Genomic DNA, 13034 nt, shown 5'->3' with positions numbered 1-13034 from the left:
TTTCTACTGGCCGTGGAAGGAAAATATTGCTAAAAATGCTCAAAAGACAGAAGCCTGTGTATGCTCTGGCGATTTTAGAATTACTGAGGTACAACGTCCCTCAGTAGAAATCCACCAATGCTTTTTAAAATGTTTATATGCAAAATTGCCTTTTATAGTTTTTGTCTTACATAGTTTAAATGGTCCATATAATGTTAGTGGAAAATACCCACTTTCTATTTTTCCTTCTTCTTTTGGTCGCTCTGTTCATGAGTCACCACCCTGGATCTTCTGCCTTCATCTCACCTTATTGGTAGTATTCTCTTATGCCGCACCAACCCTTTGCATGTCCTCTGAAGTCCTCTTTTCCTCTTGCCTGGCAGCTACATCTTCAACAACCTTTGTCCAGTATATCCACCAACCGTCCCCTTGTGTTTCAACTGCTCAACTCGAGCTGTCCCCCTGACATACTCATTTCTAGTCCTGTCCATATTGGTCATTCTCAATGGAAATCTGAGCATCTTCAACTAGGCCACTAGTTGGAACACTTATGTACAACAAAGGAGACAAATGGTCACAAAATATTATAACAAACTTTATTTATACACACACAGTATACTGATTTTAAAACTAAAATGCTGCTTTGCTTGCTTGACAGATGTGGAGTAATAAATAAATTATTCCAGTCAGCTGTTTTGGGTTATTCTTGTTAAATACTGTCACTGTACAAAAAACAGCTGGGAAACAACACATATGAGATTACATCCGAATGGGTAATGGCGATGGTTTCTTTCACACAGCTGTGCTATCAAACACATTATTTTATTGCAACTATTGCTTGCATTAAAGTCAGCAGCTGGTAGAGACAGGAATGTGTACATATGATTTCAGTGGTTCAGACTTGAGCAGCCTCCTCCTCCTCATCCTTCACCTGGAAGACACGCATAAAAGCTCTTTACAGCTCAAGTGCTGAACGTGAAATATAAATCAAGATGTCAGGATTAACATCTTAAAAATTAACAGTGTTCTAAAATCAAATGAGAGAAAGACAACAAACCTGTTCCACCGATTCAACCTCAGGTACATAAAACTGTAGCATGTTTTGGATGCCACTCTTCAAAGTCACAATTGAACTGGGGCAACTGGTGCAAGAGCCCTGCAGCTTCAGTTTAACAACGCCATCTTCAAATCCGCGGTATAGAACATCTCCCCCGTCCTCTTGCACAGTTGGCCTGACGGAGTGAGAACATTGACTTGTATTAAGCAAAAAAAAAACAAAAAACAAAAAGCATAGGAAGCAACAGGCCCTGAGGTCATAGTGCATCTTCATGAGTAGTTACCTTATTCGAGTATCCAGTAGTTCTTTAATCATAGCAACTACCTCATCGTCGTCATCTGACGGTGCTGAAAGGAGAGGCAGAGATTGTGGCTCCTCAGTATTTAAAGCAGCTTGTTATTTCTGTCTAAGTTGATGTTTTGATAATGGGTAGGCCACAGCTGTTTGAAAACCATACCTGTATCTGGGCTTGGCTGGCTGTCCTCGTTTACAACAGGAAGCCCGGAGGTAAAAAAGTCCATAATGGTAGCAAACACATCAGGCTTAATTACCTTCCATTCCAAATTTGGGTCAGCCTAAATGAAGAAGGACGAGAAACCAAGCTATTCTTAGTTGTGGTATACCAAGCTGTGCCAGTGCCAATTCTTACAAACTGGGCATGGCTTTACCTTTGTGATGGTAATAAAGTCAGGGCCCAGGAACACACTCTTGACTCCATCGATCCTAAACAGCTGCCTGAAGACAGTCACTGAGGTTTTATTACACCACACTTAAAGATTCATCTTACACTTAATACAGAAGGTTGTGCAATGTTTGTAACAAATAAATACACACATATAGACATGCAAATTGTGTGCAGGTATCAGTCACATTTATTAACATAATATTTTAATGGGAACAGAATTAGAAAATAATATTTCTGTTCAAAATTGTTGCACCGTAGTGTCATAAAGATCAAGTACAGGTAAAAGCTTTACACTGAGGATGTGAATCAGCAGCGTGCTGGGCTGTGAGAACAGAGGTCTACTGTGCTTAACAGAGGTTACACCTTGTTGCCTTGGTTACTGCCCTACCAACAAGGCATGTACTGGTAAATGAATCTTGTCATGTGACTAGCAGAAGTCAAACTATTAATCCATTCTTCTTCTGGCTGCTCCTTTTAGTTTTTGCCACAGTGGATCATCTGCCTCCATTTCACTCCATCTCCATCGTTCTCCACTGTCACACTAATGTCCTCCTACATGACATCCACCAACCTTCTCTGGAGGTCCACCTATTTTCCTCCTGCCTGGAAGCTGTATATTCAACACCCTTTGTCCAGCATATCCACCATCACTTCTCTGCACATGTCCAGACCATCTCAGCCTTGCCTGGCTCTCCAACTTTGTGTTTAAACTGCTCAACCTGAGCTGTCCCTCTGACATGCTCATTGTGATCCTGTCCATCCTGATCACTCTAAATAAAAATCTTAGCATCTTCAACTCTGTCATCTCTGGGGTTTTTTTGTTTTTTGTTTTGCTTTTTTGTCAGGGTCACTGTCGCCAAATCATACATCATAGCAGGTCTCACTACTATATTGTAAAATGTCTCATTCACTCTTGTTGCTTTTCTTCTGTCACAAATCACCCCTGACACTCATCTCCATCCACTCCACCCAGTCAATTATTCACCTGTCTTGTGCACTGTCCAGCACACTGACCGCATGCATTTAAACTCATCTACCTACATCTGCTATGCTAAGATGACTCAGGCATTTCTCTCAGACCAGTAATCTCACATACCTGGCTAGAGGTGAGCAGTGTGCCTCACGAGGTCCCGCAAAATTCATAGTTCCTGTTTCAAGAACTGTCCGGCCAGGCAGGAACTTCATGCTGTTTGGATTTGGTGTGTCCTGCGTCTGCACAAACATGGTTCTTCCTGGGCAGAGAAAAAACAAAGAAGAAGAATGCAACATAAATCACCTGTTTTCAATACACGGTGTCCTTATTTTGTGCAGCAACTCTTTACTTTATTGAACTGCAAGGCTAATGCCACGTGTCCTACAGGCACCTGCTCAAACAGCAGCTGCATCTATTGGGTTCAAGACAATCACTCCAGTATTAACACATTCAATGTTACACATGTGATTATTATGGGAAGCAACAGGAATACAAACCAGGAACAATCCAGATGGGGTTTGAGGGCCATCTGTTCGAAACTCCTGTGGTATGTGAAGGCAAGTGTAATCCAGTGCTTTGAAACCCACTGACAGCAAGACTGAAAAATGCAGCAGATTAAGAAATTTAATACAACACAGCTCACACTGATAAATGAATGGGGTTAGAAATCCAAATGTCAAGCACCCGTGCCAGCCCACTTCATCTAATGCCTTCCTCTCTGGAGTGGTGAAGTAATGATTTCAAAACATGAAGGTGTGGTGAGACTAATCCACTAAAATGATTTGGTGCACAGTGTTTGTACAACTAATAATTTGTAGCAGAGGTATTACAAACTGTTGCATAAGGTAACACGTAAAACAACCAAAGGGGTCAAGCAGAGCTTAAAGCGTTACACTGTGCAATCAGTATTTGTCTTACTTTAGCCAAGGAGAAAGAACTGTCTGTATCCAAACTGTCTGTATCATTTCACTGATAACTAAAAATGTATTTTTTTCTTTATAAGACATTTGAATTACAAAATAGAAAACACAGACATACACTGTACAATTACAGGCAAAATGGCACTGTATATGATATCCAAGGAAAGTGGACAATAGCAGAAATCTGCCTGTTACTTTTATTTGGTGTTAGATTTGCCAGAACCTGCTGATCTGCTGGGCTTTAGTGTTTAAAGAGAATTGTCATAAAGAGAGAAAATATCTGGTGAACAATGGTTCTCTAGGCTAAAGCACATTGTTAAGGTCAGAGGTCAAATGAGAATGAACCTGATACAAATTCAAATGCAAATAACAACTTATTACAACAGAAGAGCTTATCCAAATGCAAGACACATTGAAGCTTTCCTGCTAAGAACAGGAAACAGGATACTATTTACACAGGTTTAACCAAAAATTGGAAAATGGAGGACTGCAAAATCGTTGCCTGGTCTCATGAATTTCAATTTCTTTTTTTAAACAATGTCTTTTATTAAGATTTTTTCTTTAATACATATAAACAAAAAGAAAAGAAAAGGATTACAGTTGATCTGTACATTCGGGATGAATTTCAATTTCTGCTGCGATGTTTGGATAGTACGGTCAGATTTGTCATGGCTCCATCCTGCCTTGTATCAATGGTTTAGGCTTCAGGTAGTGAAGCAATTGTGCAGATTTTTTTCTTAGTATACTTTGAGCCCCTTATTTCCATCTGAGGATTAATTGGGAATAAGTGCAATGACATGCTGCTCACCATGTCCATCCTTTTGTGAAAGTGGTTAGCCTGTTATAAAGGCTTGCTTCTTTAACCCTTTATTTACAAGTGCTCTTTAAATGACAGTAACTATTTCCGGTTTTGCTACAGACATAATTCAAATGGTTCCAGAAGAAAGAGAAAACGGGCTTCATGGGATCCTTAATTTATCATGGTAGCAAAGGAAATTCACAAGGTATAAAACAAACAAACAAATAAACAAACAAACAAAAAGGCCTAAATTTTACCATGTGAACTTGACATTGCCTTAACTCCTCAACCATTTTGGTCATGTCATAAAGAATTGAGGCAGTTCTTAAGGTAAAGGGGGTCCAACCCAGTACTAGAAAGACGAATGTAATGGCGTGTCTGAGTGTATAAGACCGTAGAAACACCAGCAGAAACAGAGTAATTGTGAGACATTGTCTCTTATGGAAAGTTATTTTAGTTTTGCCTTTTGTAATTAATTGTTATTTATAATTTCGTTTCGATGTTTTAATTCCGTTTCGTTTGAGTTAGTTTACAGAGTGAGTTTTCTCGTTTCACTTCTTTTTTTTGAAAATGTTTAGTTTTAGTTTAACTTCTGTCTTAGTTTTAGATTGTTTTTTTTTTATCACTTATTGAATTAAGGGCATATGTTGGAGGCAAGATTTAGTAAAATCAGTACAGTTATAAACTTCTTAGGTGTAAATAAATATATCTATGAAAGCCTGATAAGGCAGTTTTAATTTAAAAAAAACAAACAAAAAAAAAACAAGCTAAGCGATACTAAAACCTGTAATATTTTTTGTTTACTATAATATCTACAATAACTTATGGATATGAACTGTCGAGAGTAACGGTGTCCCTGTGTACAAAGCAGATTAGAATCGGGGTAAAGTTTTAGCACTTATGCAACAAAAACAAAAAAACTTTTTTTTTAGTTTGCAAAGGTTTGTCGTGGTTGACATTGACGACTTTAAAGTGTTAATAAGCGGCTGTATGGTGGAGAGGTTTAAAGCAGTAAAACATCCCCACACCTCCCTGCTCTGTAGCTGACCTTCTGCGTCACTCCGCCGTTTAGCCGGCGTGCTACTGTTAGCCTGACCCCGATGCTTAACATGCCGACGCATTCATGCACACATGAAATAAAGCAAAAGCAGAAAACAATGCAGATAAAGATAAATACAAAACAACTTACGGACGAGAAAGTCTTGCTGAAATACCCAACAATCTGCCGACCTGCCTGTAAGTCGCCATGTTTGTTATGGTTATCTAAACAGGACGGAAGTGGCGCGGTAAATAAGGGGACGTGACGCACTATTATTGTACATTTGTTAAATCGTCCCCCCTCTTATCCCAGCAGCAGCTACACTCAAGTCCAGCTTCTAGAGAACTCTGAAATAATTTTGTGTTGTATCTAAAAAAAATGCCGTGTGGCAAAAATTTTAGAAGGAGAAGGGACTCGTCCGATGTGGAGGAGGATGAGACCACCGAAGAAGTCAGGTAGAGCCATCCGTTTAACCACAGGAATAAAAAAAAAACGCCGTTTAGAGTAATGCTATGTATGCTAATGCTAATCGCTAAACGCAGATAGTTTGTTGTCGCATTTCATATAAGCTGCCCAGGTAATTTGTTTGCTATCGTTTGTGTTTCATGGACGTTTAGACATAAGTTAGAAGAGGCTAAAGAGCTACAGAGTCTGCGCAAACGACAGACCGGAATCAGGTAACGTAAATAAATCAAACCACGAACACGTTTCATCCAGTTACTTTACATGAAGGTTTACAGTCTGTGGTTTGAGCAGTTAAATACTGAATCACAGTTTTTTATATTTCTTTTATTTAGTGTGACCGCCTTGTTGGTTGGAGAAAAACTCCCACCAGAGGCTGAAATTGAGGTAAGTAGTCAGTTTTGTAAAATGTATATATTTTTTTAAATTGTAATATAGCTTCATTAACCAAGGTGTTTTGTTTTTTGAACTTACGTTTATTAAAATTATTTTGATTATTCCTCACAGAATGACCCATTTAAACTGAAGACTGGGGGAATTGTTGACATGAAGAAAGTGAAAGACAGGAATAGAGACATGTAAGTGAGTTTTTAACTATTTTTTTTAGCATAGTTGCTCTACGCTGTGCATTGATATGTCATCATTTCATGTTATGTATTCAGGACAGAAGATGAGACAGACCTCAACCTGGGGACGTCTTTTTCAGCCGAGACAAACAGAAGAGACGAGGATGCGGATATGTATGTGTGCTTTTTTCCTTTTTTGTTGTCCCATCCCCTTACTCATATTACATATGAAGACACGCTTTCACCCTCTTCCACTTTGGTAACAAGAATGTAATGACTTAAGTAAAAAAAATGGGTTCAACCCAACATGTAAGTCTATCATCAAAGCAGACTTTGACACTGACATGTAAAAATCTACTGTAGCTGAGTTTATTTTATCATTATTATTATTTTTTAAATTGACAGCATTTTGTGATGGCCAAATAGTTCCAGTTATAATGGGGATTTGATTTTGATTCTTTTCCCTCCACTTTAGTTAGATATGGCACAGATTACATAGAAGAGACATTTCAAATCCCCAGCATTTAGGACACAATTCGAGATACCCTCACACTTGTTTACAACATGGTTTTATCATAAATTTATCCTCACAGGATGAAATATATTGAGACGGAACTAAAAAAGAAGAAGGGTCTGGTGGAGGCTGAGGAGCATAAAGTTAAAGTGAAGAATCCAGAGGACCACCTCTATGAGCTGCCCGAGAACATCCGAGTCAATTCTGCCAAGAAGACAGAGGAGATGTTGTCTAATCAGATGCTGAGTGGCATCCCTGAAGTTGATCTTGGCATTGAGTATGTACCGAGAATATTCTAGTAATCATCTACACTTATTTTAGACTCAGCAAGAGGAGTCTTTTGACTAAAACTGCATTTTTGCATGAGATATGGCACAAAGGAATGCTGCTTTTTACTTGTAGCTTTACTAATGCAACTTGTGTATGTAATTTCTTTTCTAGTGCAAAGATAAAGAACATCATCCAGACAGAGGAGGCAAAAGCAAAGCTTTTGGCAGAACAAAGAAACAAGAAAAAAGACCACGGCACATCATTTGTACCCACGAACATCGCTGTTAACTACGTCCAACACAATCGATGTAAGTAATCTGAAGAGAGCGAGATATTCCACACCTAAATTAAAGCGGATAATACTGATCAAGCTGACTTTTTCTTTCAGTCTATCACGAGGATGCAAATGCACCGCAGAGACACCACAGACACAAAGAAGAACCCAAAGCAAGACCGCTGCGTGTGGGCGACACAGAGAAACCAGGTCCAGAGGGTAAGAGACTCTACAGATACGCTCACTGCTCAGTACACAGTAATAGTTGAATAAACAAAAGAAAATGGGTGGGTGGAATCACCTCGGCGAGTGGGCAGTATGGACACTCGGCTTTGTGAACATGATAACTTGAGAATGAAGTGAAATTGGATTTTCAAATTGACACCATAGGTGCATCTACTAAAACTCTTGGATGAGTTCAAATATTGGTGACCTTGTCTTTGAGATCAAGGTCAGAGGTCAAGTTTTCTGAAAATTATCTTAGGAATTTGGAGATTTTATCATCTCCAGTACATAATGACAATAATTTTCACAGAATCAAGAGAAATCTCTGCGACCTTCAGACCCTCATGAAGCAATAAATTAAAACCAGGCATGAATCTGTAGTAGAAATGACTGCATGGACTAAAACGCTTCAAAAACATAGACTTTATTAAATTTTGAGTTGGCAAAGTTGAAGTGGAAAACTGTCCTGTGGGCCAGACCTGTCAGAATGTGAAACTGTTGTTTTAAGTCACTGTCACTTGTGCATTTCCAAAAATAATATTTCTCAGTTTCAGGATTTTCTTCTTTTTATCCAAGCTAGATAGAAACTGTATTGCAATCATTGCATTTAATTTACTTTCAATGGCATCCCCCATTTGCTTGTATGTCTGTGTGGGGATTTATTCAAAATCTTTTGAAACCTTTAATCTGATTTCTAACTTATTTGTTCATCCACAGCTCCGTCACCACCAAACTACCGCAAACGCCCAAACAATGAGAAGGCTACAGATGACTACCACTATGAGAAGTTCAAGAAGATGAATCGACGATATTGATGTGATGGATATATATAAAAACATTTTAAACTCAAGATTGGACCATAAATCATTTGAGGATCCCAAACGGCTTTTAGTGGCATAGCTCTAACATCAGGGCCACACCGTGTAATTATTGTATATAGCTCCTGCTGTTTGTCTGTATACAGTACAGTTGTTAAAGTCTCAGATGATTTCTTTTGCTCAGGATTGTGTTAAGTTTAAAAGACAGGAATACGTTAAGGATGCAGATTCTGGTCTTAAACTGGTCAGGATTTTTTTTTTTTTTTTTTTTAAATTAGTGACTTTTCCCTTTTTAAGTGTCCACTGTTAAATGTTTAGCTGTAGATTTGTGTTTAAAGATTTCAGAAAAAAAATAAAAGAACCAAAAGCATTGTAATATTTGATTTAATCTGATGTGCAGTTAAATTAAACAGACAAAAGTAAACCAATGCCATTCTTAAAAAAAAATACATTCAATGCAAAGTCTAACACAGGAATATAAAAAAGTACTCGAGTTTCAAAGGTGAGTTTAAAGTTGTCTGCATTTTACTGAACGTGATTCAAGTCTAGACTTTTTAGTGAAGTTCTTTATCAAATATATCTTCTAGTTTGTAACTAGGCTTGATGCAGATCTTGGAAAGCAGCAGTTGCACTTAAGAGCCTACCACTCAAGACAAGCATTTTAGGTGGTTTAATACAACAGTCTCTTATTTTTGTGATGTGTTAATCTAAAAGAAACCATTCATTGCAAAGTTTAAGTCCAGTTTTAAAGTCCTTGATACAAAAAGGTAGCAAGTCAAACAACGGCTCACAAGCTATAACTGAAACAAACTGATCCAAACTGGGCAAAAGCAAACCGACAGGTGTCCCCCTTTCCTCCTCACGATTTCTCCACGGAGGCGGTCCCGTGTCCGTTAAGGTGGTGCTGGGGGTTCGTCTCCTGAGATGGAGGCCCGTCCACGTCCTCGCGCTCCCCGTGCGTAGAACTGTTGCTGCTGTTCGCGGAGGCCCAACTGTCTCGACGGCGGTAGGCCTCGCATAGAGGCAGGTCAGTGCTGTCCCACTGACTGTAGCTTTGCAGAGCAGAAACCAGCAGGAGGCAAAGAATCAGTGCAGCACAGAAAGAGAGGAGCAGACGAGAGCAGCAGGTCAGAAACAAGCACAACCAACTCGGAGAGGAGCACGTGAAAGCACATTTGATAGATGCACAGAGGTTATGCAGAAGCACCAGAAACAACTTACACATAAAACAGCAATTTATTCATGTGTTACTATTTAGAGGGATGACTGTTGATTAAGCTCAGCAGAAGGGTGAGAACAAGTGCTGATGGATCAGAAAAGCAGAGCAAGTGCAGCGAGCATGGCAGACCCCAGTTTGGCATGATGCAAATAGAGCTCAGTGACACCTCTTAACACTTGATCACAGAAAACAAGACAAACTACTTCAACATTTTGTCTCTACTTTATTTCTTAATCATCCTGGGTCTCTTGGAACAGCGGGCAAAAACTGGTAAACATGTACAACTGCACCGTGCGACTGTGGCTGACACTGATGTTAAGGTTACACCTTTTAGATTTTAGGGACGGAATGAAAAACATCTATTGTGGAAACTCTAAATAAATACCAGCAAACGTGTGTGTTTAACTGCACAGTCCATCCTTAAAATGTAACACAAAAGGCCATCACAACTTTATTTGACTTAAATACTACATATAAATAATCTTAAATTGATTAAAATGATACTTTTACACACAGAAAAAAAATATCTATAAATCCATATAGCTTTAGGGCTTTAGATGTATATACGTGTTCTTTGTAGTACCCAGCAAATTTCAACAATTCATCCATGGATACAACAGCAAATCAAGTGCTTTAAATGATAGATTTTTAATAAACTTTGTTCATTCTTTTCATTTTTCCTATTACTATAAATGAACAAGGAGTTCTCAATACTAAGATTTATAAATGCTGAATCTCTCCTGTGTACCAGATAATGTTGGGTAAACATCTCTCTAGGCCAGGGGAGGGGAACTCAGACACTGCAGACTAGTTCCTAGGCAGTGACTAGTTGCTCTGCTGTGATTGGGTAGTTTTTAAATCAGACTGGTGATAACCAATCACCTACTAATCACAAGGGACAATGAAAATATGAACAAGATCTTTTCCTAGAGCTTCATCAGTCAACAACCAATCCCAGCAGACTATAGTGTCTCTTCTAGTTGATTTGATCTAGCACCAACCATTAGAAGTAAAATCAGTAAATCTACTGTTTTTGGTTCCAAAGTGCTGATATTTAAGGGCATGCCACTTTAAGACTGAAGACCTCCCTCTAATCATCTCTTATAATGATTTCTTTTAAAAAGGTCAAGGCACGCACTAAATAGTAACAATGTAAAGGCGCTTGTGGTGAGATGAGGTTCATTACAAAGACCTATAACAATTTTGATGAAAAGCTCAGTTTAGACACTGTCACAAGCCCTTCCCAGGGCTCAGTGTAAATGGTGAAATGTGAAACAGCGGTGCCGGGAATGGGACGACAGAGGCGCAATGGGATGGGGGATGGGGGCAAGTATGAGCCTATTTATACCTGGAGGAGTAATATTCTTCCTCTAGCTCATACAGGTCAATGGCGATCTCGTCACGGAGTGACATGAGCTTCTTGTCGCACTCTTCCTGTAGCGAGCGGAGCTGCTGGTTCTGCAGGCTGATGGCGTCGTTCACGGAGGGAAAGTCGTTCAGAATTAGGAACTGCTTCAGGTCAGAGACCAGCTTCATGAGGGACTCGCCGGCACGTACCTGGCACAGAAACATAGAAGAGGGGAAGCAGGTTTGAAAATGACCATAGCGATGACTTGTTAAAATTTCAATTTCTGCACAGAAAAGATTTTTCGCTAAGTGTAGAAACCGATTCATTCACAGGGCTGTAATGCGTTTGTCAGTTACATACAAACTACAGCATTTCAATACAAAGGATACTGCAACAGTAAATGTGCAGCCCCAGATTTGACTCTTCGACAGAAAACTAAAGGAACAGAACTAGTGCACACATCAACATGTTTAAAATAATATGATAAATTACATGGATAATATGTTAACCTTTCATTCAAAGGAGTCTTTCTTGGAAACAGATGTAACCAGCTTTGGCTTTTTTCTTCCCCACAGGTAACAGAATTAAATAACAACAAAGCCCTGAGTATGTTGTATACGAGTGTGTTGTCAGGCGCTTTCTGCAGTACTTACAATGTTGGCTGCTCTGACATGCATCTCATAATGGTCCTGCTCTGCCTGAGTAGGTCGGGATACCTGTGTCTCATCCTCAATCTGGACAAAGAGATAAGTGGTAGAATATTATACCCATCATAATAGCGTATTGTATTTGGTCCACTTAATCAATGTAAACCAATTTGAAACCAATAAGTGACATTTAAACAACACTAAGCTGGTACTAAGGGACGTAAAGTGTGGAAAGACAAAATATTCTCCACACCATTACACCACCAGCACCAGGATGGATCCATGCTTTCATGTTGTTTACACCAACTTCTGACCGTACCATCCAAATGTCATGGCAAAAATCGAGAGTCCGACCAGGCAATGTTTGTACAATCGTCTGTTGTCCAGTTTTGGTGAATATGTACAAACTGTAGCCTCAGTGTCCTGCTCTTAGCTGACAGCAGTTCCGTCCAGTGCGACTTTCTGCGGCTGTAGCTCTTCTGCATACCTTGACTGTAGGGACTGGTTATTTTAATTACCAGCGCCTTCATATTAGCCTGAAATATTCTGGCCATTCTTCAGGCATTAACACTGCACCTTCACACAGAGAACTGGCACTCGTTGGTGCTCGCTTTGAACTTCAGCAGGTCGTCTTTGCCACATTATGATGTTCAAATGCCAGTTACAAGGCACGAAATGAGTTGTGAGCAGCTCTGACTGTAGTAAAAACACAGAAATACACAAAGAGTGAGGTGACAGTATGTCTGTTACCTTTGCTGTCTTGATTATTTCTGTGAAGTTGTCCATAATGGAGCGGATGTCATCTTTGAGCCTCTTGTTGTAGTTTTGCAGCAGAGTCTCTTTGCTCTGAGGAAGCACTCTCTGAGTAGTCATCGTGCCCAGGTAAACACACACCTCACGTCACCTGTGTACACCGAAATAACACACGTGGGCGCCTTTAGGCGATGAAGTTTACAATAAAACAAAAAAGGCTAAACACATCATCCACGAGCACGCAACTAGCTAGCACCAAAAGGCGCGTGCTTTCAAAACAAAAGCGAAGTCTCGCTCTCAAACAGTTTTCACATCTGTACCTGTATACGAATACACTTTAGTACGGATTATTGAATTACTGTTACATACCGCTTCTTACCACATATTCTACAATCACTTTTGTTTTCATATAAAACAAACTCCTACGTTAGCGCCTCCTCCTTCTCTTGAAGTTTGTGTGCTCACATCCGGTATCTCCCTGTAACA

General features: G+C 39.5%; 3 protein-coding genes across 6 annotated transcripts; 1 reads left to right on the top strand and 2 right to left on the bottom strand.

The window, feature by feature from the left end:
* Positions 1–561: 561 nt before the first annotated feature.
* On the bottom strand, positions 562–5710 carry nfu1 (NFU1 iron-sulfur cluster scaffold homolog (S. cerevisiae)). Its single transcript, XM_063489532.1, has 8 exons — positions 5603–5710; positions 3192–3292; positions 2818–2953; positions 1705–1771; positions 1494–1611; positions 1320–1383; positions 1037–1211; positions 562–910 (listed from the first exon to the last, which is right to left on the bottom strand). The coding sequence occupies exons 1-8, from the start codon at positions 5659–5661 to the stop codon at positions 875–877; spliced, it is 756 nt and encodes a 251-aa protein (XP_063345602.1). The 5' UTR covers positions 5662–5710; the 3' UTR covers positions 562–874.
* Positions 5711–5755: 45 nt separating this feature from the next.
* Positions 5756–8887, top strand: lg12h9orf78 (linkage group 12 C9orf78 homolog). Its single transcript, XM_063490283.1, has 9 exons — positions 5756–5907; positions 6070–6129; positions 6250–6301; positions 6422–6492; positions 6577–6654; positions 7074–7271; positions 7436–7572; positions 7653–7757; positions 8481–8887. Exons 1-9 carry the CDS (start codon positions 5831–5833, stop codon positions 8576–8578), a joined length of 876 nt encoding a protein of 291 aa, XP_063346353.1. The 5' UTR covers positions 5756–5830; the 3' UTR covers positions 8579–8887.
* A 63-nt stretch (positions 8888–8950) lies between these two features.
* med22 (mediator complex subunit 22) lies at positions 8951–13027 on the bottom strand. Of its 4 annotated transcripts, none has more exons than XM_063490286.1 (5): positions 12928–13027; positions 12546–12699; positions 11802–11882; positions 11149–11357; positions 8951–9633 (listed from the first exon to the last, which is right to left on the bottom strand). In XM_063490286.1, the coding sequence occupies exons 2-5, from the start codon at positions 12666–12668 to the stop codon at positions 9441–9443; spliced, it is 606 nt and encodes a 201-aa protein (XP_063346356.1). In that variant the 5' UTR covers positions 12669–12699; positions 12928–13027; the 3' UTR covers positions 8951–9440. The 4 variants fall into 4 exon arrangements, with proteins under 4 accessions (XP_063346356.1, XP_063346354.1, XP_063346355.1 ...); XM_063490284.1 differs by having other exon boundaries at positions 12918–13021; XM_063490285.1 differs by having other exon boundaries at positions 12869–12933.
* Positions 13028–13034: the final 7 nt, after the last annotated feature.

This window comes from Pelmatolapia mariae, linkage group LG12 (genome assembly GCF_036321145.2).
Source record: "Pelmatolapia mariae isolate MD_Pm_ZW linkage group LG12, Pm_UMD_F_2, whole genome shotgun sequence".
Lineage (NCBI taxonomy): Eukaryota > Metazoa > Chordata > Actinopteri > Cichliformes > Cichlidae > Pelmatolapia > Pelmatolapia mariae.
The sequence above is the reverse complement of the archived record's forward strand: the minus strand, read 5'-3'. Positions and strand labels throughout refer to the sequence as shown.